The sequence below is a fragment of the Epinephelus lanceolatus genome, chromosome 7 (genome assembly GCF_041903045.1).
Source record: "Epinephelus lanceolatus isolate andai-2023 chromosome 7, ASM4190304v1, whole genome shotgun sequence".
Lineage (NCBI taxonomy): Eukaryota > Metazoa > Chordata > Actinopteri > Perciformes > Serranidae > Epinephelus > Epinephelus lanceolatus.
The window spans coordinates 32546023-32573028 of NC_135740.1; the positions used below are offsets into that span (position 1 = coordinate 32546023).

The window sequence follows — 27006 nt, forward strand, 5'->3', positions numbered from 1 at the left end:
CAAAATAAACAGCTTAGAGCACGAGGAACAATGGGACGGCTATATTCAAATCTGGGAATTCCAATCATAATTACCTTTTAGGTTGAGGTGATTATTCAAAATTTCTGATAAGGAGCGTTTATAAATATCTGCACTTTGGATCTCTCTGTTGTCTAAGGCTCATCTATGGGTGTTTTTTGGAGCGTGGCACCGAAGCGTGACCGGGTACAAACCAGCTAATCTACGACATTAATATGGGTGTCACTATCTAAGGCTTTGTAATCTCCCAGTATGTTTTCATTTCAATTTCCACACCAGCGTGAAACGGGATAAAGCGATTTTCAGAAAATACACCCGGCCTTGGGACTCCGAGCCAGTGACCATGCTGAAAGGCATAATCAGTGGAATATAGGGGGAAAGGAGGATTTGGACGGTACTCACGGGCCCGACGAAGCCTGCCACCATTGTGAGGAGGAGGGAGAAGATGGCCACCAGCATGCGGGTTTGGCAGAACCTCCAGAAGACTCTTGTCAGGGATGCCCCCTCTCGCCCTCGTCTTTTCAGCTCGTCGTGCCACAGAGCTTCGAGCCTGGAACCAGAGGGCAGGAGCACAAAATGATGACAAGCTAAAAAAAAAACTCACAGCTTGACCAAACCTCATTGCATTGTTATTGAATTCCAGTTACTGAATGATGACTCTCAACAATTAGTCAAAATAATTTCTCCACTTTGCACATAAATGCTATGCAAAGTGGCTTTATGGTACCAATTAACTGTATGTAAAAGCTGGCATTTTTGAAGGGTAAAATTATCATAAGTGAATAAAAATACTTTTGTACTGTTATTTTTCTTTAAATTACATTGATTAAAAGCTGTAGAGATGTGCTTCCAATTTATCAGACTGCCCGGAGGCACAATGGGGGATACAAACAGTCTGGCAGGCAATCATGGCCGCTGAAAATCACAAAAGAAAACTTAAGGCAGCTTGGCTGATAATAACGTAAAGGTGACCTACGGTACACAATCATGCATGATGCACCACATAATTAGACTGAGACAGGTACTACCAAACATGTTACCAAAGATGTGCTAATGTGCTTTTATTGCTGTATAATGCCCCTTGAAGAGGGTTAAATATCTTGTTGGCCAAATGCATCATTGCTAATGACTCTATAAAGCAGCAGCGGAGCAGCTGCAGAAAGTAATTTACGCACTAATGACTTTATTAAAAACGTATCAGAGATCGACAGAACATTAAACCAACTAGACTCTCACACAGCCTGATAATTACTACTTGAAGTCAAATGGCGTTGAATCTAAGAAATTACAATTATTTGCAAGCCGATAGCTGCACAGAGCACAGCTTGAGCCACCGGTAATGAGCCTTCTATGAGAGTCATACATTTTGGTGTTGCTAAATCCTGTCAGTGGACCAGGCAAGGACCGGTGAACAATGTACTGAAAGAGTAGCAATAAAGGTACACTCTCAAATTAACATGTACCTATATATAACAATGGTTAATACACTGAACAAAAATTTAAAAGCAACACTTTTGTTTTTGCTCCCATTTTCACGGCTTTAAATTAAAGATCTGAGATGTGAGGCACATCAAGATACTGATTAAACAGCATCATTACTACACAGGTGTGCATTGGGATGAAATGTGCAGTTTTATCCTGGAAAAAAAATAGGATTTCACATTATTAATAATACAGAAATACATTTTTGGTCACAGACACCCCAAAGAATCAGTCAGTAACTGCTGTGACACCATTTGCCTCACACTGTGCAACACTTCTCCTTCACATATACACCTTTTCGACAGGCATGGACTGGCTTGACTTGGCTTGGGCTGTCAGCCCAGCACAGCAGGGCTATCTTCTTAAAGGTGTGTCTTAAACTGATGATGGCTTGTCTTGAGTGATGACGTTTGAAAGCAGAGTGCTGATCCATGGCTGCTGTTATTTTTGCTGTATGTGTTTTTCCACAGCAGGGCAGGTAAAAGAAGTTTACCTGTTGGAGGTGAGCTGTTTGCAGAGGTGCAGTAAGAGCCTGTTGTCTGCAGCTCTTCATCAACATCTCACTGTGGCTGTTTCTGCTTTTACTTTGCTCCCTTCTATATCATTAGACTTGATTTTTTTTGAAGAGAAGCTGCTAACAAAGTTCCACTAATTCAGTAATACAGTCCCCAGTTATTCTGTTATGTACAGACTTTGATTGTGAAGCAGCAAAATAAGGAAATGTTGAGTTTTCAAAGAGAAACTTGACACAACTTCTAATACGACTGATAGTTACCTGGCGTGGCCAAGAGTGACAATGGAAAAAGGGTAACAGAGTTGATCAGGTTGTTGATTGTGGCTCTCTTCAATGTCTTTGTGAAGTTGCTGGATATTGGCAGGAACTGTAACACGCCAATCCAGGGCATCCAAAACAGGCTAAACCGGTGACATGTTTGGTGAGTATGCAGGCCTTCTCTGAAGTGCCAGACACCATTGAAACTGAGCAGCTGCCCATACAGGTTGGTTATGATGGAGAACTGCTGTCAGGTCAAGACCCTGGTGAGGACAACAAGCATGCAGAGGAGCTCCCCTGAGATGGTTGCTCACGGTTTGAGCAGAAATTCTTAGGTTTGGCAAATCAACTGCTGCATCAGCTATCAGGGTGGCTGGTCTAAGATGATCGTACAGGTGAATATGCTGGATGTGGAGGTCCTGAGCTGGTGATGTGTGGCGGGTTGGATGTGTGACCAAATTCATGGAGATAACATTGAAGACGGCTTATGAACATTCAGGTCAAGGGTGACAGCTGTGGTGGACATTCCTATTAGTAAGAATGTGAATGGCACACTCCCTCAAAACTTGTGACCTCTGTGGCATTGTGTTGTTTGATCACACAGCATGTTGGGTTATCCCTTAAAAAGAGACGTGCTCACGAAGATGGAATTTTAACAAATTTGCACCTAAAAGTTTGAGGAGTCTTTTGTGTGCATAAAAAGTCTTAGATCTTCAACTAAACCTGTGAAAAATGGGGGCAAAAACAAAGGTGTGTGCATCTAAATTTCCCTTCAGTGTATTAATACACTTCATACCCAAAGTCGTCTGTATTAGCCTGCATCGTGTATAACATAAATTCTAAGATTTAAAAACTCCACAGTACACTTGCAGATCTTTAAATGTGTGCGTGGTCACACCTAAATGAAAATGAAAGCACCCGAGCAACAGTGTGAGATCCAAAGAAGGAGCAATTTTCTTTTAAACATGGCTGAAATGTTCCTAACAGCCATCGTCTCAGTTTGCCAGATGGCAGGCGAAGCTGATGTTTCGAGAGTGTGTTGGCCGGGACATCGCGTTCAAGGTTCGCACCTCACTGAGCACCAACAAGTGTCAACTCTCCCAGGGTGCTTTTTCCCATCCCCCCTCCTCTAGCCATCATCTCTGCTTTGCATCGAGGGGTTGCGTAACTGTTCTTGCTATGTAAACACAAAATAAAGACCTGCCGTCCCCAGTGACTCTGCAGCGCTCGTGCACACCGACGCCCACCCGCGCCAATGTGATAGCTTTGTGCTCCTTTGCCTAGTCCCTTTCATGTGCTCTTTAGCACACACAAAGCAGAAGCAGCACTAAACCTCCAGGCCGTGAGCCAGAGCCTTTTAACAAAACTGGTCGTTAACAACCCACACTGTTGTCACCACATACAAGAGTGAACTTCCTCAAATAGTCACCCTCCACTATACTGCCAAGTAACCATGACTCGGCAGCATGAGAGTAATGGAAAAAGCATTGGTTTTCTTTTCAGTGAGCAGCAAACACTGAATGTCCACTAATAAGCTCATTGTGAGACTTTATTGTTCATTCATATAATTAGTGCTCTACTACAGGGCGTTTCTCTGGTGGTGGTGGTTTGGCAGGCAGACAGAGACTGTTATCTCATGGTCTGCTCCAGCCTGGCTCCAGTCAATGACAGCTAATGAATGTGACAGGGAGAGACAGTGCATCACAGGTGGAGGAGTTAATGACATAACAACCCAAGTCGGGCACTAACTCTCACTGTAATCTCTAATCCCTGCTATTCTTAGCAGCCACCCTGCACAGCACAGTGTTCCTGTATTGGTAAAGACAGAGTGGATGTTCATCAATTATGAGGCATTGCACAGAGTAAACAAACACATGCAACCCTGCACAGTTGTTGACACGGGAGGGAGTATTGATACAGAGAGGGGGGGGTTGAACCTGCTGACAGTTAGGGCAGGGAGAGCAAAGAAGGCCTAATATTTGTTCAAAAAAGAAAACAATCCCTACAGTGTGAGAGCAAAGCAGTGTGACGGAGATCAAGTTACCTGAATACAATAAGCTCCACTGAGTGCTTGAAACAAAAAATATGACTTTTCCACCTAAGAGGATCATTCTGTGTGTTATAAGCCCCGTTTCAACCGAGTATGGTACAGTTCATTTCGGTACACTTTCTTTCTGTTTCCACTGTGAAAAGTTGTGGATGGTACCAAAGGAACCGTTCGATACCATCCCCATATTTGGTCCCCCCTCTGTTGGGATATCTAGCACACAGATCTGGTACTAAAAGGTGGAGCTGTGAACACTGCAGTCTGTTGATTGGTCAATAGTGGAAGGTCACTCTGCTCAGGGCTGAGTTGTGGCTGGTTTTGAGGCTCATGTAACCACTGTTCATACCGTGGAGAGTTTTATTAGTAACTGTAACTATAAAATGACAGGATGTTTTGCTGCCTCTTGCAACAGCTGGAGTCAAGGAAAAATAATTCACATGGCCGACTGCCAGCAACTTTAAAGGTGGAACATTACTTGTCTCTCTTAGATGACACGGACTTTTGGTAACAAGTGGATCCTCAAGCAGTGAGTGACAACAACCCTGCCCACATAGAGGAGTACTGTTTGTGGTGGAAACACTAAACAGACCTTGGGTCTAGGTACCATTTCTGAAGGGTTACCATTGGCTCCAAGGTACCATACCGCAAGTGTTTGGTGGAAACGGGACTATAATGTGTGTTTATATTACAAAACATGATTACTTGATTTACAGGATTACAGCACCATTCTGACTTTGTTGTAATATTGACTTGATGAGGTGAGTGCTCAGGGGCCCAAGAAGTCCCAGGTTCACTGCACTTTAATCAGTATTTTGATTAATTGCAAATCGGTAGATTGCACATGTGCAAAAAGAGAAAGTACAGGGCGCTCATGGTTGTAAATTAGTAAACTCCAGGTGAATTTGAGGTGCTCTTGAAGTCAAACATGTCAATCTTTGGGAAAAAGAGAAGCCACTGGGCTTACTTCAGGCACACTAGCATTAAGCCCTGGATGCACAGTTAAAATGCCTTTGTTCGTTAACAAAACACAGTCCAGTTTTGGCCCACACTGGATCTTCCTCAGAGTGTGACTGGATAAGGGAGTCACCCAGAGTGGAAAGTTGGGATACCTTATATAGACAATAAGTGGCCAGGACGCTTAATTACAACAGGAACTCATACAGTAAATATACAACAAGTAGGCTATGTGGAAACTGGAATTACCGCTCCACAGTTGTATGCCTCCACGCTCCAGTCATACATCTATGTCTGTGAAAACATGGACACTTCACACACATCTTCCCCCCAGCAACACAAAGATCTGTATAGTCAGCACAGCTTTAAGGTGGGCACTGCAGATTAATGTCACCACTTCAGTGTCTGACCAAATGTCTCCCCTTCTGTTCCTGAGATATGATGCTGAGTAATGGGCAGCAAAATGCTTTATGCAGAATTTACGATGTCATAGTAAAGCTGACCTTTGACTTTTTGGATATAAAATGTCATCACTTCTCCAATTAGCAAATGAATTCTTGAGTCATAGGAAAAAACATGTTTTGTGAGGTCTTGACCTTTGACCATCACATCCTAATCAACTTATTTCTCAGTCCAAGTGGGCGTTTTTGCCAAATTTAAAGAAATTCCCTCAAGCCATTCTTGAGATATTGTGTCAATAGAATAGGACGGATGGACGAACAGACGGATGGACAATCCAAAAACATAATGCCTCGGCTACAGCTATCTCCAGTGCTGAGCAATAAAAAAGTTATTTACATTATCAATTGTAACCATAACATCAGTAAATGGACTTGCACTTTTAAAGTTCCCTGCAAGTCTTCGGACCACTCAAAGTACTTTTACACTACTTGTCAAATTCACCTCACCTCACACACATTCACACCAGACAAAGTGTCCCTTCTAGTCAGTACAAACACTCACACACATTCACAAACTGATGGCACAACCTTCGAAAGCAATTTGGGTTCAGTGTCTCGCCGAAGGATCCTTCAACATGCAGACTGCAGGAGCTGGAGATTGAACTGCCAATCTTAGTGGACGACCTGCTCTACCTCCTGAGCCACAGCTACACCATAAACATAAACATAACGATGAAATGACCTCAAATACACAGACAACAAAAGGGCTAGGCCACTTAACAAAAAGGGTTTCAAATCTATTCCAGGACACACCAAAGCATCAGATTTAAAGATCTAACAAGTCTAATAAGTGAGAGACGAGTTAAATCAAGTTAACACAAACTAACTGGCACACAGTGCTCATTGAAGCTGGGTGTCTGAGTGTATAATAAAGAGGCCTTGCACAGTCTGCTGTTTGTACAATATGAAACTGCATGAAAAGACCAAAAACTGCTCCACTCTAGTGCCCTTTTTTTCCACAAACATTACTCACACAGGAGTAAAGAGTGGATTTGTTGGAGATTATTCTCAGTTGCCATGTATTTATGTCAGCAACACTGTACATGTGACTGACCAGAAATAAACCACAAAGCCCTAATGTTCATGGTAATGAAGGAACATGTCAACTGGTGTAATTTTTCCAATAGTTGTTGGACAATGATGGAAGTCTATGGCAAAGAGGAATGAGCTGTTTCAGGCTTTGGATACATGTTAAATACTTGTTGGTAGAATCAAGTGATAGTGGGGATTTGGTTTTCACATGAGATTTGTATTGATATAAGGAAGTACAGCCAACCTTATCCTTTAAGGAGGAATAACACACTTCACAGGGTTCTTACACATTTTCAAAACTTTTTTTAGGAACTTTTCCTTTTAGAGAACCATAATAAAATTGTCATTTCAGAAACACATACACTTCACTGTGTCTGCTGCACTTGCCGGCCTGGTTACGGTACTTTTCTACACACACACACACACACACACACACACACACACACACGCACAGGAGAGTCTCGCTTGCATCACACATACGCATAGCGTCTAAAAGTGGAAGGCTTGGCCGGTATAACTCATAGAAAATAGAAAACAGTGCAAGTTTTCCATTTGTATCAAGCACCAAATAAATTGTCTGAGTTGATTTGTCTTCGTTGACACTGCACGTCTTCTTTTAATGCAACTATTGTTCATTGCAGTGGTGATGCTGAAACGATATATTGTGCAGCCCTAAATTGACGCATGCTAGAGCTACGTCATGTCAGCGGCTAACTTAGAGAGAACAAATTCACCGTTATGTTAAATTACATGTAAGTTTATCCCTGCAAGCTTACTGTAACAATTTCAGCAACATTGAGCACAAACAACAAAATCCAGTGACTTTTCCATACCTTTCTACTATTTTTTTTACTAATTTCATTACTTTTCCAGGCCTTGAAAATGAGATTGTGAAATTCCATGACTTTTCCAGGTTTTCCACAACCGTGGGAACCCTGACTTGATTTTTCTTTTTTCAGTTTACACATAATCACTTAGATTCTTGTTGGCATGTGAAGTTCATGCAGTTTGCATGTGTCTGCTTGGATGAGATATCCAACAACTCACAAACAGAAACCTCACTTAGACAAACCGTTCTCACATTTCAGCATCAAAGACTTTTCTGAACAGGTCACTTTCATGAGGCAAACCTCAGCCGTGTCACAGTTACCTCACCTTTGGCAGTTGATCTCAGACGCTTCATGGCAAGACAGTCCCCACACATCATCTATAGACAAGCTGGACACCCTGTAGGCCTTCAGTGCCAGCGGGGAGAGCCAGTGCAGAGTCATAAATGAGAAGAGGCCGGCATTATCGACTGGGTGCTGGTGCCTGGAATAGAGGAGGAGACGTGGAAATGGGTGAGATGTCTAAAAGTGCAGGCATACACAGAGGTGCTATGTTGGGGGAGCAGGCCCATGGAGGCTGCTGAGAGAGAAGAGGCGCCTTTGCCCGCCAGAGTCAATGAAAGGTGAATCATGCCTGCAGTGTTTGAACAGTAATTTGCACGCTCTTCACAGAAATCTGAAAGAGCAGTGAAAAAAAATAAAGTTCAGGGGCGGTTTATCAGTCAGCGTATGTTCAAACATGGGGCTGTCTGTCGCTGGGGGATAAGTTCCCATCCCTTATCATGACTTCCTGCTACTCTCTAACAGTCAGCACACAGAGCAGCAAACACAACAAATGTGCTGTGTCTCTATGCGTGTGTTTAAATGGGTATCTGTCTGTCAGTGTGCCAGCCTAAGACATCGCCTGTATGTCTTTATGTCTGCATTTATCTGGCTCACTGTCAGAGAGTCAACGTGTGAACTTAAATACAATTTTGTTTACTTGTGTGTTATCCTGAAGGGCTTTAAAAGCTGCAGGCTTTTCCGGTAGCGGCCTCGTCTCTTTGTGCCCCTCTCCACTGATGCCTCTGTTTCCTCTTCCGCTAGCTCTGGTAGTGGTGGCGGGGAGGACAGTGGCAGGCCCTCCACCCGCCCAGCTGCTTCTAGGGCATCAGAGAACATGGCAGATGGTCTGGGGAGAGAAGAGTAAAACTACATTTTAGACTTATGACAGCAGCCCGCAGATACACAACTACAGATATTCACCCTCTGGTACCTGCACATTTCACTGCAGATAAAAACCTCTAACTCCTACGTGTCTAGTTTTATTATTACTATTATTAGCCCCTGAGAGTGCTCCGAGATCTGATTACATTTGAATACATCAGAGATTAAACAAGGACTCCAACTAACAATTATAACTGATTAATTTGGCGATTATCCTCCAAACCCCTGCATCTTCCAATTAAACCTCCAAATCCCCACAACATTTCATCTACGTATACATTTAATTTCATATTATTTATAGGTCTTTCTCTCATTTGTTCCATCACTGGTGTCTCTCTTACACACCACCACCAAAAGCAGGTCACACAAAAGTACCAATTAGATTACATAGATCATTAGGGAAGGGCAGACTCTAATAGATATGAAACAAATTAAAAAAAATTGAAAATTGAAAATTGAAATTAAAAAAAAAAATCAAAACTAATTTCATAAACATAATACAACTGAAAGGAGACACATTGTATTTTTTTAAATTATCTTTTTTTCTTATTTAATTTAATATTTGTAACCCTTTTTCCTTACACCCTTTTGTTTCATCTATATTTCTTTTCTATTTACCTGGGTTGTATGCCACAATTGTGCCTGACATCTTGGAAAAAAATTAAGTTAAGTAATAATATTCTGATGATTACCCTATTAAGAATAATAATAATAACCTTTATTTATATAGCACCTTTCATACAAGAAATGCAGCACAAACAGCTTTACAATAAGGGCAGTATAAGCACTGAGTGAAAATCATAAAGTTTTAAAACTATAAATCATCAAATCAAGTATAATTTTAAAAGAGTTGCAGCAGCGTGAAGCATAAAAAGAAAGAGATTCAGACCTGTGTCAGGCAGTCAGAGCGAGTTAAAGGCTAAGGTGAACAGATATGTTTTTAGCTTTCTTTTAAAAATATTTAGCGAGCTAGCTTCCCTGACATCTATAGGTAAGTGCATCCCTGATCTTCTTCCAGCTGCTGTTGGGAACCTCCACTAAACCAGCAGCAGATGATTGCAGTTTTTTTGGAGGCAAGTAGTTAACAAGGGGGTTAGTGATGTAGCTCAGCCCCAGCCCATGTAGGGCTTTGTATACACGGAGGAGGACAGTAGAATCACTTTTATATGGAACAGGAAGTCAGTGCAGAGCAGCTCAGACTGGCCTGATGTGCTCTCCTCTCGGTTCTGGTTAATAGCTGAGCTGCAGAGTTCTGAATGAGCTGATGTCTCTGAGTGGTGTTTTCTGGGAGGCCAGTAGAAAGTGCATGAATCAATTTCTCAGTACCTTATTCATTTAGAAATGGTCGCACTTTAGCAATGCTTCTGGAAAAACTGTGTTTTTGTCACCATGTTAACATGGGACTCTGAGGATCTGAATCTAGGATTTTGCCCAGACTTGTCACCTTGTCTCCCTCCAGGGAGTTAAATTCCTCAGATCATTACGCAGCATTTCTCTTTTTGTTTTAGGGCCGGCAAGCAGGATTTCAGTTTGGTCTTAGTTTAACTTTCAATAATTATTGCTCATCCATTTTGCTATTCGTTAGTTAGTTTAAATGTGGGCTGTCAGTTGTCAGAAAATTGGGAAAACTGGAATCAGCATTTCCAAAGTGTTCAACTTGATGTTTTAGGTTAACTGTTTTATTCAACTAACAGTCCAAAAGTCAAGTCAAGTCAATTTTATTTATGTAGCGCCAAAAAAAATTATAACAAGTTAGGTTATCTTAAAACTCAAAGATACTGATTGCACTGCTAAATAAGGCAAGCAAACCAATGAATTAGTCATCAGTTTTCACTTGAACAATGATTGTTCTGTAATTAGAATCATTGAATATCAATTATTTGTCAGTCGACTAATCGATTAATCATTTAAGCACCACTGAAAACTGAAAAATTCTGTGATATACTGTTACAGTTGACTACAGTTTATTCTCTTCTGAGATGCTTCAAGATTCTTTCTTTCCAAGCTGACATTTTGGCTAAATTCTCCGCGGGAAAAGGGGAAGAAAGAAGTGCAGTAATCTTCCTGTTCCTTCTCCCTTTAACCCTGAGAGCTATTAGAGAGTAGCAGTGTTTTGCTGAATCACCCTCTGAGACGCAGATAGACTTGAGAAATCACCTTGCTCAGAGGTCAGGGCCCCTCTCTGGCATACGACTAAAGTGCTTATCTATTTAAAGACGACCTGCCAGCAGCCCCAGGAGCTCGGCGAGCAGACATCTGAGCTGCCAGTGTGTCCGTACACTGTCACTGATCCCTTCTATGGCAAAGCTCTGTGACAAGGTCAGCCAGACTCGGGTGTCGGTGCGAGGTGAAGATTGACTGTCCAGAGAACGTGGTCAATGACGGGATTGAATACACACAGTCGAGTCGGGGCACAAACAGAAACTGATTCAATGACTACTGAGAAATGCACAACAAATAGTCACTGTGTGTGTGAAAGTGTGATGGGCACACAAGCCTGAGGTTGAGAGAGAGGCATGAAAAGGTGTTTTGTGTTTCCTGTATCATGTGAAGTTAGTCGTATGGCTGTGAACTTTTCAGAGCTTTACATAAAGACTGCTTGTATGCATTCATTGCAGCCAAGAACTTGTTGGTCAGGTTTAAACCTATTCAGCAAACTGCATACAACTTAATTCAGGTGTGCATGCAATGGTGTGGGTTTGGTCTTTACAATTGCTGATTAAGTATCACCAGATTTGTCTTTTAAAGAGGAACAAAATCACACTAAATTATCTTTTTTTCAGTGTACACATAATCACATAGATTCTTGTTGGCATTTGCAACAGAATTAGTATTTTATCCGAATATAAAAACAGCATTTTCCGCTCAAAATCAGCTTGTGCATAGTTGCTTGGATCAGAATTTGGCGCACAAATAACCACACAAAACCTCACTTTAAGATGAAACATTTTCATGTGAAGAACTAGATTTTTCTAAACACTGCAGGCCACTTTCATCGGGCAAATGAGGGACGCAAAATCCACAGAAAAAAAAGCATACACAGGACAAACACATGAAAAAGTAAGACTAGAATTTAGGACAGATGGAGTTAATAAGTAAAGACCCATGTCAGTGGAGGTAAACTTAAATTAATGTCAACATATGGCTGTTTTGTTTCTACATCACAGATTCAAGATAAAAGATAATCAATGCTGTCTCTGCAAACAGACCAGTTTTGAGAGGGTCACTGAACATAAGACACTTTCATTTCCCACTCTCAATTCATTTCTGTCCTTAAGGTGGTTTTAAAACCAACACTCAACTTTAAGGGACATCTTTTGCCCAAGTTTCCAAACTACTTGCTGAGATATATTGCCTGATAGTTTGGGTAATTCTTCTTCAATAACATCACCTCTAATTTCCGATCAGTGTAACTCATTATCTTCAGCTGAGCTTCCATTCACACACACTTACATTGCAGTCGGCCTTGCTCGGGTCACCTCAGCAGCAGTCACAGCTCTCACACTGTTTATGAGCAGGAAATGCAGATGAAGATGCAGCTGACCATGTTGTCTCTCTCCCTAACTTCTCTCTCATGAACTTGTTTTGCCACAGCCCTCACAGACACATCTCCTCCCGCAGCGGACCGGGGCTCAGATGAAAACACGGGCAGGAAGCGTACAAACGTGAAACTTGACGCCTCACGTGTATACCGTACGTGCTGCTTCCTCCCAGCGGTGTCTGAGAGGCTCCGCTCCGCCGTCACACGGAGCCCTACAGGGAGAGGAATTCCCGATATCACCTCTGATGTCATAGCAGCTCCGCCAACCGGTGACGGTGCTCAACGGTCACCGTAGTAACGGGAACTATGACGAGGAAGTGCACGCTAGAGGCTGGGGGAGGGGCGGGTTTACGTCAGAGTCCGGCTCGCACTGCAATCTGATTGGCCAGCCTCTCAGACACAGTACATATATAATTAGAGTGTCTTTACTCACGCATGGATGACAGAGAGAAGCACTTGAAGGAGGACGAAGAATTTTTCTATCCTTTGAAAGCTTGTTTAATGAGTCAATACACCACATACACTCACCGGCCACTTTATTAGGTACACCTATTGAACTGCTCCTTGACACAAATAGCCAATCAGCTAATCACATGGCAGCAACTCAAAGCATTTACACATGTAGACATGGTCAAACCAAGCATCAGAATGGGGAAGAAAGGTGACTTAAGTGACTTTGAACGCGGCATGGTTGTTGGTGCCAGACGGGCTGGTCTGAGCATTTCAGAAACCATTGATCTACTGGGATTTTCACACACAACCATCTCTAGGGTTTAGGGTGAGCGCCAGTTTTCAGGGTGAAAATGCCTTGTTGATGCCAGAGGTCAGAGGAGAATGGCCAGACTGGTTCAAGATGATAGAAAGGCAACAGTAACTCAAATAACCACTTGTTACAACCAAGGTCTGCAGAAGACCATCTCTGAACCAACAACACGTCCAACCTTGAAGCAGATGGGCTACAGCAGCAGAAGACCACACCAGGTGCCACTCCTGTCAGCTAACAACAGGAAACTGAGGCTACAATTCACACAGGCTCACCAAAACTGGACAATAGAAGATTGGAAAAACGTTGCCTGGTCTGATGAGTCTGAATTTCTGCTGCCACATTCAGATGGTAGGGTCAGAATTTGGTGTAAACAACATGAAAGCATGGATCCATCCTGCCTTGTATCAACAGTTCAGGCTGCTGCTGGTGGTGTAATGGTGTGGGGGAGATTTTCTTGGCACACTTTGGGCCCCTTAGTACCAACTGAGCATGGTTTAAACACCACAGCCTACCTGAGTATTGTTGCTGACCGTGTCCGTCCCTTTATGACCACAGTGTACCCATCTTCTGATGGCTACTTCCAGCAGGATAACGCACCATGTCACAAAGCTCAAATCATCTCAAACTGGTTTCTTGAACATGACAATGAGTTCACTGTACTCCAATGGCCTCCACAGTCACCAGATCTCAGTCCAATAGAGCACCTTTGGGATGTGGTGGAACGGGAGATTCACATCATGGATGTGCAGCTGACAAATCTGCAGCAAATGTGTGATGTCATCATGTCAATATGGACCAAAATCTCTGAGGAATTTTTCCAGCACCTTGTTGAATCTGTGCCACGAAGAATTAAAGGAGACAGAGGATTGAATGTGTCGACACTTCTTAGCTGTGCCGTGTCACAGTGACGACAGACTATTACCGCCTCTAACACAGAAAAGAAAAACACTGCATTGTGTAAGCTGAGCGATAGAGAAAGAGAATTTTTATTCTTGCACAAAATACAAAATATATAAATTCAAGCACTCTCAATGACCCATGGGTATTTGTGTCATTTTCGTGCCTTCATTTTTTCCTCAAATTCACAAACTTTCAAGTATTTCCAGGACCCGTGGGAACCCTGACATGTGTAGAGGTATGTTTCTTTCTTTTGCATCACTAAAAATTGAATATATTTTGATTTTCAGTTGCCACAGTATTGAGACTTAATATCAGCTGCAGCACCGGTGTCAAGTAAAAGTAAAAATCAAATAGTGAAATTTAGATATGTGTAAGTTTGTGTTGCTTTTATGTTAAATTAACAGGGCACCAATCCATGCACATAGCGGTCTAAAAGTCAGGTAACTTTAATGGATATATCGTATATTCAGTTATATTCTGATAAATGTACCTCTGTTCACATACGACTGAGGAACCTCCGTCACTCTTTTACTCACTGCACTCATGTTTACATCCAATGAAACACATTTGGAAAATAATTTATCACAACTTCCAAGTTTTATCACATCAATCAAATCCCAAATGGTTCAGTTTATCCCACAGAGGACAGGGTTTAAACCTTTTTTAAGCCCATAAACAAAAAGAAAAGGAAACAGTGAAGCATATGGAGAGGGGCGTCAGATGCTGTGATAGCCTGGAATTATCAAGCTGTGCTGCTGGCGCTAATAAAAATGCTGTCACTGGCTGGGAGCGTTTCAGCATGCTAACCATGCTTTGTTTACTCTGTTGACAATAACACGGAGGAGTCAGACTGAAGAAAAATCCGCCAAATAAATAGTAAACCCACTCTACAGTGACTTGAGGATGTCCTCACGTAAATGATAAAGACCTTAAGCTCAGCTTGCTATACAAATAACAGCTACACTGAGACCTCCTAATGGGCCAAAGCAGTCAAGCAATGGCAATTTATACTGTAAGCCTCAGCCGTGCACAACACAACAGCAACGGACACAAAGCTAATCCAAAACAACAATACAGCTGTAACTTAGCAACAGGCAAAATGCATCCAGCTTTGTACACACTGCACACAGGTAAAATGAGGCCTGTTTACACCTTGAGCAGTTTCCCATTGTTGGAGAGAAGAATGTGGAGATATAGGCTCCTGTCTTTGTTACAGTCTAAGTCACAGTTAGATGGTCTGCAGGAAATGATCCTGATGGAACTGCAGGAATGTTTTAGCTATTCACTCACTGTGATACAAAACTCATAATCTTTTCCAAATGCTCGCATTGTGATTCATCAACGAGACCAATTATCATAAATGTTACGAGTCTCAGGATCGGCACCACAACAACAACAACATAGAAATCCTGATAAAAATGTAATGTGCAGCTGCAATGAACAAACAAATGAATGAGCTCTCGGTTTGTCTTCCACACTGTGTCTGAGGTTTGGGTGGAAGTTTTTCCCACAGGATCCCGTGACAGAAGTTTCCACCTGCTTACATTTACTTTTATTTCTCTTCACAATTAATGTGAAAAAAACTTATATCTTTCGGATGACGTAATGCCCCGTAGACCTCTTAAAATATGTTGTATTAAAAAAATGTTAGTATGGAATGTCTTTCTTAACTGATACCATATGTGCTTTGTCTCCTTCTCTCCAAAATATGCAGAGAATTCATATGATCCCTTTCTAGTCTCATTACAGCTAACCACAGGAACCCGCTGGATTTCTGTGTATTAAGGGAGACCTTGTAGTGGCAAACCTTTGAAAAAGTACAACAAAAGAAATATAATTTTGCATGAAATGGTTAGACCAGCAACCTTGACTATCAAAAGAGACATTTTTGACCAAAAAATTTTAAGAATGAAATCTGTCTGGAGCTGCAAAACATATGTGAGTCTTATCATGAAGGTAAAGGCTATACATTTTTACAGTTAGAGAATGCAAGAATTTCTTTAGGCCTACATCAGTGACATGTTTTAAAAAATAAACGCTATTCATTTCCATATGATTTTTTTATGTCAAAGCCACAGGGAGCCACTGGAGAGGGGCTAAAGAGCCGCATGTGGCTGCAGAGCCACAGGTTGCCTACCCCCTGGGTTAGAAGAATACAAGAGCATATGACATGAGATTATCTGATATTATGAAAACAACAATCCACCTGTCACTCCCAATTTAGAATATAGACTGTCACATTTAGGATTTAAAAGTGCAGTACATAATGTTGGATAAAGATAATTGACTGGTGAGTCTCATTCCCATGTTGTTAAGTAAGCCCTGTTTCCATCAAGCAGCACGGAGTGGTACAGTTCAGTTCGGTACTTTTTTTTTTCGGTTTCCTCTGTGAAAAGTTGTGGATGGTACCAATGGAACCACTCTGTACCGTCCCCATTTTGGGTCCCCCCCTTTTGGGGTATCTAGCACACAGATCTGGTACTAAAAGGTGGAGCTGTGAACACTGCAGTGTGTTGATTGGTCAATAGAGGACGGTCACTCTGCTCAGGGCTGAGTTGTGGCTGGTTTTGAGGCTCATGTAACTACTGTTCATACCGTGGAGAGTTTTATTGGTGAACTGTAACTATAAATGAAAGGATGTTTTGCTGCCTCTTGCAGAAGCTGGAGTCAGAGAAAAAAATAATTCTCTGGGCCAACTGCAGGCAACTTTTAAGGTGAAACGTTAACTTGTAATGTTACTCAATGTATGAGTTGACGACGCAAATCCATCAGCTCATCTTAAATTTCAATGTCTTTGTAACGAGTGGATCTATAAGCATTTAAAAATATATATACATTTTGACTGGATTATGTGAACTGCATCTATCCCAATCCTCAATTGAAGAAAAAATGTCAGCTCCAGCAACACTAAACTCCTGAGCTTGCCTTGGAAGAACTAAATGCACAAACTCAATATCTTTAAATATCCCATCAAGAGAAACACTCCAACCTGTTCTATTGTGTTCTGAAAATGTCGGTGTGCCACCTCACTCTGTGGACGATAAACAGACTGATAAAGGAGGAAATACAGTGAGTGCTGGACGGAGCAGTGATTGACAACAACCCCGCCCACATTTAAGAGTACCATGTCTGAAGGATTACCCTTGGTTCCAAAGGTACTATACCAAAAGTGGTGGAAATGTGTGTATACTGACGCTTTGTGTTTGGTCGTTTAGTCCAACTACCACCCAAGGTCGTTGGTATTCAGCGACCTTGGAATGAGACTCAACAATCAACAATCTCTCTCCAGATAAGCATACTGAACCTTTAATGTTTAACTATAGATTTGAGCCTGTGGTCAGTCCTGTCCTCTACATATCACATCAAGACCATTGTGTGTGTTCTGAACATTTTAAACTCATAAAAATAGTATAATTGGGAGGGAAACATGTCAATTCTGTCCACCAAGTCGTTGTTTTACAGCAAAAAAATCTTTGAAGAGTGGAGTAACTTCCCCTCTGCAAACGTCTTCCAAACTTTGACTAACTCACTTAAATATTCACTTGATTAGATTCTGAACAAAACATAAGACAGACAGATTGTTTCATGGAACATAAGAGTCCAGAATTTCAGGCCAAATTATGAGTTTGGAGAAACACTGGCGCAGCACGGATTGTTCAATTTAACCAAAGTGTGTACCTAAAAAAAAACTTTAAATGGATCTTTGATCAACACTGGCCTGATGGTAGCCCTAGAGGGTTTTGTTGCAAGTGTTCATACAGTGATGAACAGATTTCTCCCTCTTAAGTGCCAAATTACTTTCAGTTGGATCACCCCAAAATATGCCTCCTATCTGGGGTGATTGATTTCACTTTGTTGAAAAGTGAAGACAGGCTTTACAATGCATAAAAATGATGGTCAGGTTGATTTACCAAACTAAACTTAGGAAAAAACAGAGCTCAGGAAAGTTAACGTAAGAAAGTTACAGGCCAAAGTGTTGACTGATGGTGATGCTGAGAGATGATCCCAGAATGAATTCTTGAAACAAAGAACTGACGTCACACACACACACACACACACACACACACACACACACACACACACACTGACTCAATTCCATCCAATCAGGATGTAAATGGACATGTCTGATAGCTCTTATCAGGAAGAACCATCACTAAGTGGCAGCAGAGCATCTGTCTAGACTGTGTATGTACACGGGGAATGAAAACTGTCCCACCTCTGCAGAGGGTGAGCTACATTTCCCCGTGTGTATATACTATAATGAAAAAGCAGCTGAAACTCTGATTCACATCAACAGCTTGTAGTTTAATTTAGATTTCCTGCTGTTAACATCACTTTCATAGCAAATAACACTCCTTTAAGATGTGCAACATCTATTGGGGACAACATAATTAAATATCACGCCAGTGTGGGCATGTTTGCAATTCACCAGTATTTCTGAATGTTTTCAGACTCCTTTAGCATTACATTAAAGGGACAGTCCACCCAAAATCAAAAATACACATTTTTCCCTTTACCTGTGGTGCTATTTATCAGTCTACAATGTTTTGGTTTGAGTTGTAGAGTGTTGGAGATATCGGCTGAAGAGATGTCTGCCATTCCTCAAGTATAATGGAACTAGATGGCGCTCAGCTTGAAAAACTCAACAGCAATGTCTCTTTCCAGAAATCATGACCTGACTACTGAAGATAATACACAGACCTTGTTGTGAGCAGTTTCATGTAGAAACTGTTTTCTTTCTACTGAACTACACCTGCCAGACGAATCATTGCACCAACACATTCTCACTCCGACCTCGTCACATATTGACGTTTTGATCATAGACTTTCCACCTCAACACACGGAGTGCAAGGTACCCTGGGTGCTTGGGTGGTTGTTGACATTCTGGGACACCGTGTCAAGTCACACTGACCTGGTGATGACACCAAGTCAGATGCCATTGGGCCATTGGGCCTGTTTCCCATTAGAGATGTCTGTGAATCAGTGGATACATTTTTTTGAACGTCACAGCCCCCACAAAATGGTTGGATCCATTCGGTTGGATAACATTTGTAAAGTCCTGATGAGCTGCGAGATTAAATCATTTCATCCCCATTCAAGTTAGTGGAGCCCTAAACTGGAATCCAGGTATTTTAAACACTGTTTTTGGCTTCATGTGCCAACTGTATCCAGTTTTCTTTTAACATCCATGGGTGGGGCTCGTGGGGGGGAAAGCAATCTTCATTCTGGGAAACACTACCACTTTTGTCCACAGTGGCCACCAAACACAACACAGAATGAAAGTTCCCTGAAATTGCTTTAAAGGTCCAGTGTGTAGGATTTAGGGGGAAAAATGGAATATAATATTCATAACTTGTCATGGGTGAGGTTAGAGCCCAGATGCAGCACGACAGGTAGGACAGCTTCTAAAAGTCTTAATAAAGCCACTTGACAAACACAGAGTGAGCAGTCTGAGCGTCAATTTGTTGGCTCAGAACCAAGACACAGGTTCACTCCAAAGTGCCTGGTGTGGCACATTATACAACAGTTAGTTCCGAGCACGAGCCTCTCGTCGTAGATGCACGCTTCCTTCTGCACAGAGATACAACTGGTGAGTGTGGTTCGGTAGAAAGAAACTGCTCACAACAAGGTCTGTGGATTATCTTGAGTGACCAGGTCATTATTTCTGGAAAGAGACATTGCTGTTGGATTTTTTTGTGTGTATTTTCTGGTGCTTTGAGCACCACAAGCAGAGTGCCATCTAGTTCCATTATATAGGAGAGAAGGCAGACATCTCTACTGCCGATATCCCCATCACCCCACAACTCACACCAAAACAATCCAGATCAATAAATAGTACAACAGCTAAGAAGAAAAATATGTATTTTTGATTTGGGGGTGAACTGTCTCTTTAAGTGTCACAAACTGTTAAAAACCTGTTTGCCATGCACAAACCTGCTGAAGATGTGTCCCTACTTTAGGCCTAATTAAATAAAACTAAATATATTTTCAAAGAAAACTCTTATCAATACAACAATGCATAGGTTTTTGTTTAAACAGGTTTGATAAGAGAGACACACGGCTAATTAAGTTACATCCAGCCGCTCTTGCACAGTTGCTGTGCTGTCAGCAAATATAACGAGCATTTCGACAGTTTATAGACTCTGCCTCGACTTTACTTGCAGTATCTGTATTTCCTATGACTTAATACAGTGATGCAATCTCGCTGGCAGCCTTCTCTGCACCGCTGACAGACTGAAAAACAGCAAAATGTGAAATGGTGAAGAAAATCATCGACAGGGGTCTCACTTTACTGAGCTGGGAAATTTGCTGGACTTCTGCAATCAATGCTCCAGATCTAGACTTCGCTATCAACCTCCTGGGACATTTATGATAACTGCCAAGCTATAGTTGAGTCTGGAGCACAGTACGGTCACAAAACTTCTTCTTCTCTACCGGTATCATAGGAAATGTGGTGGCGAGTGCTAATAAATGACACAAGTGATCACTGCCAAACTATGAGGAAGTAAAAAGACCTGAAGTTGTTTGGTTAAGAACAGATGAGGCAATAAAAAAGGTAAAAAATGATTGGAGACAGAGCATATGAAGAAGAGGTGAATAAACACATCACTGTCTGACAAGAATTGTCTCTAATGGTGTGTGATAACAAAAGAGTTGCAAAAAGCCTGTTAGAAAAAAAAATACAGGTATCTTAATGAAATATAGAAGTAAGTAGACTGAAATGAAAAACAAGACATATAAAAATAAGATGACAGTCATAATGAGACAAGCTAAGAATAAATATCTCAATAAAAAGTGGAAGGAAAATAAAAATAACATTAAGGCTGCATGGAAAATTCTTAATACTGTGATTAAGAATAACTCCAGCACTTTTGTTGATGTTGGATCCATTTCTTGTGAAGTCTGCTGAAGCACATGATGTATGTAAATGTGAGAATAGAGGAAGTGAAAATACTGCAGTCAAATTATCTTGGGACGCCTAAGTGAAAATGAGATTCTGACTAAAGAAAAGCAGGAACAAAACACCAGCTGGTTGTGATGGGATTAATAGGAGAGGAGAATCATCTTCAGAGACTTTTATTTTTGACATTAGATTTTGTGGTTATGTGGGGCGTCGGTGGCTTAGTGGTAAAGCAGGCGCCCCGTGTACAAGGCTGTTGCCGCAGCAGCCCAGGTTCGACACTCCCTCTCTCTCTCCCCCCTTCACGCTTGTCTGTCCTTTCAAATAAAGGCTAAAAATGCCCAAAAAATATCTTTAAAAAAAAAAAAGATTTTGTGGTTATGTTTGATACTGGGGCAGGATCAGCAAACAGTAAAAGAAGCTAACATGGACAGTCATAAGGCGCGGGCAAAAACATAAATCAACCTTAGTCAGTTGTCCAAAGATGGAGAGAATATTGGGATTCTAAATGGTTCAAAATCGACCCTGAATGGACCCTCTTTCTCCAAGTCAGGTATGTCATATTGCTATTTCATATATTTCATGTATGTTTTGAGCACCACAAAATGGTTGAATCCATTCCATCTGATAACATTTGTAAAGTCCTGATGAGCTGCGAGATTAAATCATTTCATCCCCATTCAAGTTAGCGGAGCCCAAACTGGAATCCAGGTATTTTAAACACTGTTTTTGGCTTCATGTGCCAACTGTATCCAGTTTTCTTTTAACATCCACGGGTGGGGCTCGTGGGGGGGAAAGCAATCTTCATTCTGGGAAACACTACCACTTTTGTCCACAGTGGCCACCAAACACAACACAGAATGAAAGTTCCCTGAAATTGCTTTAAAGGTCCAGTGTGTAGGATTTAGGGGGAAAAATGGAATATAATATTCATAACTTGTAATGGGTGAGGTTAGAGCCCAGATGCAGCACGACAGGTAGGACAGCTTCTAAAAGTCTTAATAAAGCCACTTGACAAACACAGAGTGAGCAGTCTGAGCGTCAATTTGTTGGCTCGGAACCTTCCAATACACAGGTTCAGTCCAAAGTGCCTGGTGTGGTACACCGAAGCAGAGAACAGGTGAGTCAGTGGCATCTGCCGAATGCACACAAATGGATAACAGTTCACATGTGTGCAACGGTACCGTAAGGGAGCAGGTAGAAGGTGATGTCTGACAAGCAGGGCGTCTGGAACCAGGAGTACACACTGGGGGAAGCCAACACAACTGTGCAGAGCCTACTGAAGTCAGCGAGGGTCTTGATAATGGTGATGATGAGTGGATCATGTTCTCGTTACCTTGGAATGAGCCGTTTATATACAGAGTGTGTCCTCTCCCACAGAGTCTGCCATGTTGTTTCTACAGTAGCCCAAAATGGACTAATCAAACACTGCTCTAGATATGGCCAATTGAGTACATCTCAGCCACTGTAGTTCTCCTGAATGCTTGGCACACAGGATAGGTTTAAGGCACTTGCATCTGTAACCTCGCCACTAGATGCCACTAAATCCTACACACTAGACCTTTAAGAATAAATTTAGTATGACATTCAACCTGTGAGTTGCTCTTTGAAAGCAATTGCGGACCACATGTGGTAGATCATTAATGTTACTAGTGTTGAGAAAGGGGGCAGGTAATATAAGGTTTCTTTTTACTCCCTGCTGCATTTAGGTCATTGTAGGTGTATTATGCTGTATCAGATTCTAGCATATATTTTGTGTGACATTTTGTGTTGGAAGTTTACACTGCTGTGGACATGTTCTCATAAAGAGCTATCTGTGCGCAGTTTTTTTTCCCAGTGGCTCTAAGGTGGAAATGATTTCTCAGTCTAAAGCTCCTGACACCTGAAATTTATACAGTGTGGTCTCCAGTAAGCGACACGGTCCTTTCACCGCTACATTTGGAATTTTTCGACGTTCAACTTCACACAGTCCTCACACAATATCTTCATACGGTCCCTCACCGTGCTGCGAACTCCGCTGTAGGGTAGACATTTCCACTATTTATGGCCTATTGAGGGTACTGTCCGAAATAAATTGCTTTCTCTGCCTCTTGTATGACAGTGATTGTTGAATATAGGTGCAAAATGTTCAGCCTGTAACAGGGTCCTGCTCTGTCCCTGAAAGACAAAATAAAGCTCTACATTTACCACTGAAAATATCTCCACATGACATGACATTGCCTGCGTTTCTAGTTATCCACAGGAGGGTGAAAAAACAGTGCCAAACAGCAAAACATATGCAAGGTAGGTACATTGCCAATAGCTGTTTGTTAACAGTATTTCAGACTGTTTTTGCAAATTCCTTCTCCCTTGATGACACCTTAAATGTTCCAGCAGATAAATACAGAGCACAGCTTGTTTGTTTCTTTGTGGAGAGTTGTCAAATGCCATTAATATTCATAAATCAGTCAGTAGCACTGCACATTGTAATTACTTGGCATTTATCAGAATGCAGGTTTCTTGTTATTTACATAATGCAACTGAGAAGAGTGGTGCACATGTTGCAGGCTCTGGGTCTGCAAGAAAACTGACAAAAAGCAGGTTTCTCACATGGAGACACTTGCATTAATCATGCAGGAGTTCGTGTATCTGAATGTGTAACTCCGCTGTTGTAATCAATGTGATGGGGGGCACTTGGGTGGATGTCTGAAACAGGGTTTTACTGCATTAATATATGTCATCCATATAGACAACTCAGTTTGCCCACGAGATCTTTTTTCTTCTCTTTTTTGTACATGCAAACCGTAGTTGAGTCAATTCGATAAACAACCCTGACACATGAACACATTTTGAAGGAAAGTATAACTGTTGTCACTTCACTGGAGAATCTTTGTCATGTTTCAAGCCCCAAAAAGTAAACTGAAGGCTATAATAAAGTACAGTGACATTGACTTATAATTAGGGCTGCAACTACTTATTATTTTTTCAATTAATTGCTTTGTCTATTAAATGTCAAAAAATAGTCAAGAATTGAATAATGACTCCAAGTTGACATATTCAAATTGCTTGTTTTGTCCGACTAACAGTTCAACACAAAATATAATAACTGTTCTGTCACAGAAGGCTAAGAACACGAAACATCAAATATTCTCATTTAAGAAGCTCGAGACATTAACTAGTTATTAAAATGACTGGTGATTCATTTTCTGTCAATCACTGAATATCCTTTCAAAGTTAATTTTAAAGTTACCGAAGTTTGCATGTCATCACACCTACTCTGAAAAAACATTGCTCCCCTCTACTCAGATATGCCTCATGAAAGCATATGAGCAATGCACACAGTTTGTTACAGTGTCTTCGTACTTCCTGTTTGAGATACTGATGCTTCTTTGGAGCAACTATAAAATCCCTGACAGTAACTTGGGGAGCAGAGCTCACAAGTTGACAATCAATCAGCTTTAATAAGGGGTCAGTCATGCATTGAGAGAAAGCTCCGGGGCTGTCACTGTTGATTTTTCCAGAATCTATCCTTGGGATCTTGATCAAGCTGTGCAGCACGGAATCAAAAGACATTAACTGGAGACTGATGCACTTTCAGTGACACTGACACAGTCAACTCTACGGTTCATCCAGGGTAACTGCTGTTAGAAAGCCTCCTGCAATTTCCTGGGAATTATTGCTAATAAATTAAGGATTATTAGCAATCATTTTGAATGATGATTAGCATGGGCAGTACCAACTGGTAAATGATGTTGGTAATAAGGTGATTTATAGGCAAGTGCTATGGAGATACCCGCAGGCCACAGAATAATTTAGGTTGCATCAAAAGACGATTTAAACCTGAATACTCATTTACATTGCTTTGCAAAGTTGCATTAATAATTTATTTTTTCCCAACAAAGTGTCAGAAAGAAAATACACACACCCAGCCCTAAAATAATCTTGAGTACCTTCAACATATCAAAGTTTACTACAGGATGTGCCTTGTGTTGAAGTGGTTAAGTTCATGAGAACACTTTTGCTCAGGAAATGGACAATAAAATATGGACTTCCTGTGTTGTCTGGTTTTAGAAAATAGTAAATGATTTTATGTTTCCTGTATTTAAGTGTTGTGCTAGGAACAAGGACACAAAAAAGGCAGCACTTCGGCTCAATGCAGTATGCTAACATTCTGATAATGACAGTGAGCACGGTTACATGCGCACAATAATCAGATAACTGGGAATAATCAGGTAATGGTAATAATCCGATTTGACGTGTTTACGTGCACTTCAATAATCTGATAATCAGAAAAACCTGGTTTACATGATTCAGTCCTTCAGTTGGATTTCTCCCCAAGTACATGACATAAAACGCAAACTTCCTGTTACAGTAGGTACTCATATTCTTGAAAAACCTCGAAAAGTACGCAAGTCATATATTTGCAAAATAAAGCACTCATCATGCTGACAGCTTATATTCTTACAGTACTGTTTGTTTTTATCATTAACAAATACATGTGAGAGCATTCTAATGTGTAGTTTATCAATGTGGAGCCGATTTTACATACTTTGGGTAGATTCAGAGTAAAAGTACTGCAAAGTGCAATATACAAGTGTATTGTATATAAACTTGTCACACAAAGTGCATAACATATAAGTAAGATAAAATAAAAGTGACAATGCTAACATCAGTGGTGCTAATATGCTCATAATGACAATGTTAATATCAGTATGCTAACTTGCTCATAATGACAATGCCAACATCGGTATGCTAACATGACAATGCTAACATCCATAGCCTATCATGCTCGTAATGACGATACTAACATCAGTGTGCTGACATGCTCATAATTTCAGTGCTAACATCAGTATGCTATCATGCTCATAATGACAATGCTAACATGACAATGCTAACATTTGTAGCCTATGTTAACATCTCAAAGTTACGGTGTCCAGCCAGGGACAAACAGTGTGAACTGCCACATTTGCTAAGAAATAGACAGTGCAACAGTGCCTCTACTGGCTCAACCAGGTAGCTGCCTTACATAAGCTCATAATGACTATGCTAACATCAGTAGCCTATGCTATCATGCTTGTAATGACAATGCTAACATCAGTGTGCTATCATGCTCATAATGACAATGCTAACATCAGTGTGCTGACATGCTAATGATTTTAATGCCAACATCAGTATGCTATCATGCTCATAATAATAATGCCAATATCAGTATGCTAACATGGCAATGCTACCATCTGTAACTTATGTTAACATGCGTATAACAATGCTAACATCCGCAGCATATGCTTACATGCTTATAATAATGCTAACATCAGTACACTAACATGCTCATAACGACAGTGCTACCAGTAGTATGCTAACAGTGCTAACAACAGTATGCTAACTTGCTCATGACAATGCAAACATCAGTATTGTAACATGTTTATTATGACAATGCTATTATGCTAACATGCTGGTTTTAGCAGGCAAACATTAAAATGTTCACTATTGTAGTGTAGCTTTAGCATGCTAGCATTTGCTAATTACAATAAATGACAAGCACCTCAGGTAACTGGGAATGTCCTTAACAGTCAGAAAAAAGTTGTGACAATCAATCTCGTGTCTGTCTGTACCAAATTTCAATCCATCCAATACAGAGACATGTCACTGAATTAAAAATGTAAACCTGTGGTGTGATAGGCTACTGTGGATGAAAAGTTCATATCCTTTAAATGTCTGTACCACATTTTGTGCAATTTTGTCAGAAAGAAAGACAGAAAGAAAGAAAGAAAGAAGTTTAGAAGGCAACTTTTATGGCCTCTTACATTTCAGTATTACAGTATAAAGTTACAGTGTGTTACAACCATTCGGAAAACTTCCACTTACAAAGCTGTGAATACTATCAGTTGGAGTGAGTCCTTCAAAAGGCTCGTTAACACTGTAACCATGACCTCACTTGAGTGCAGCAACATTATCACCTTATAAATGTTATTTATAGTATTATAGCAAACACTTATCTACTCACTCGTCCAGCAGACCCTCAGTGAAGCCATGTTCTCGAGCTCGGCTGCTTTCATCTGGGGTTAACTCAAACCAACATCAACAGCAACACGAAGCCCTTCTAAATGAGGTACATCACCA

The 27006-nt window shown here is 41.0% G+C and overlaps 1 protein-coding gene across 2 annotated transcripts in view; it reads right to left on the reverse strand.

Moving 5' to 3' along the window:
• Nucleotides 1-26976, reverse strand: part of LOC117261038 (ATP-binding cassette sub-family C member 5) — a 57224-nt gene extending 30248 nt beyond the window's left edge. Inside the window, exons 1-4 of one of the 2 annotated variants that reach the window (XM_078169456.1) lie at nucleotides 26891-26976; nucleotides 8576-8764; nucleotides 7922-8077; nucleotides 421-568 (exon numbers count right to left, since the gene is read on the reverse strand). In XM_078169456.1, coding sequence (XP_078025582.1) covers nucleotides 421-568; nucleotides 7922-8077; nucleotides 8576-8754 — 483 coding nt within the window. In that variant the 5' untranslated portion in view covers nucleotides 8755-8764; nucleotides 26891-26976. Of the gene's footprint in view, nucleotides 1-420; nucleotides 569-7921; nucleotides 8078-8575; nucleotides 8765-12252; nucleotides 12616-26890 lie in introns of those variants that run through there. The other variant, XM_033633236.2, reaches the window with a different exon arrangement.
• Between the last annotated feature and the right edge of the window lie 30 nt (nucleotides 26977-27006).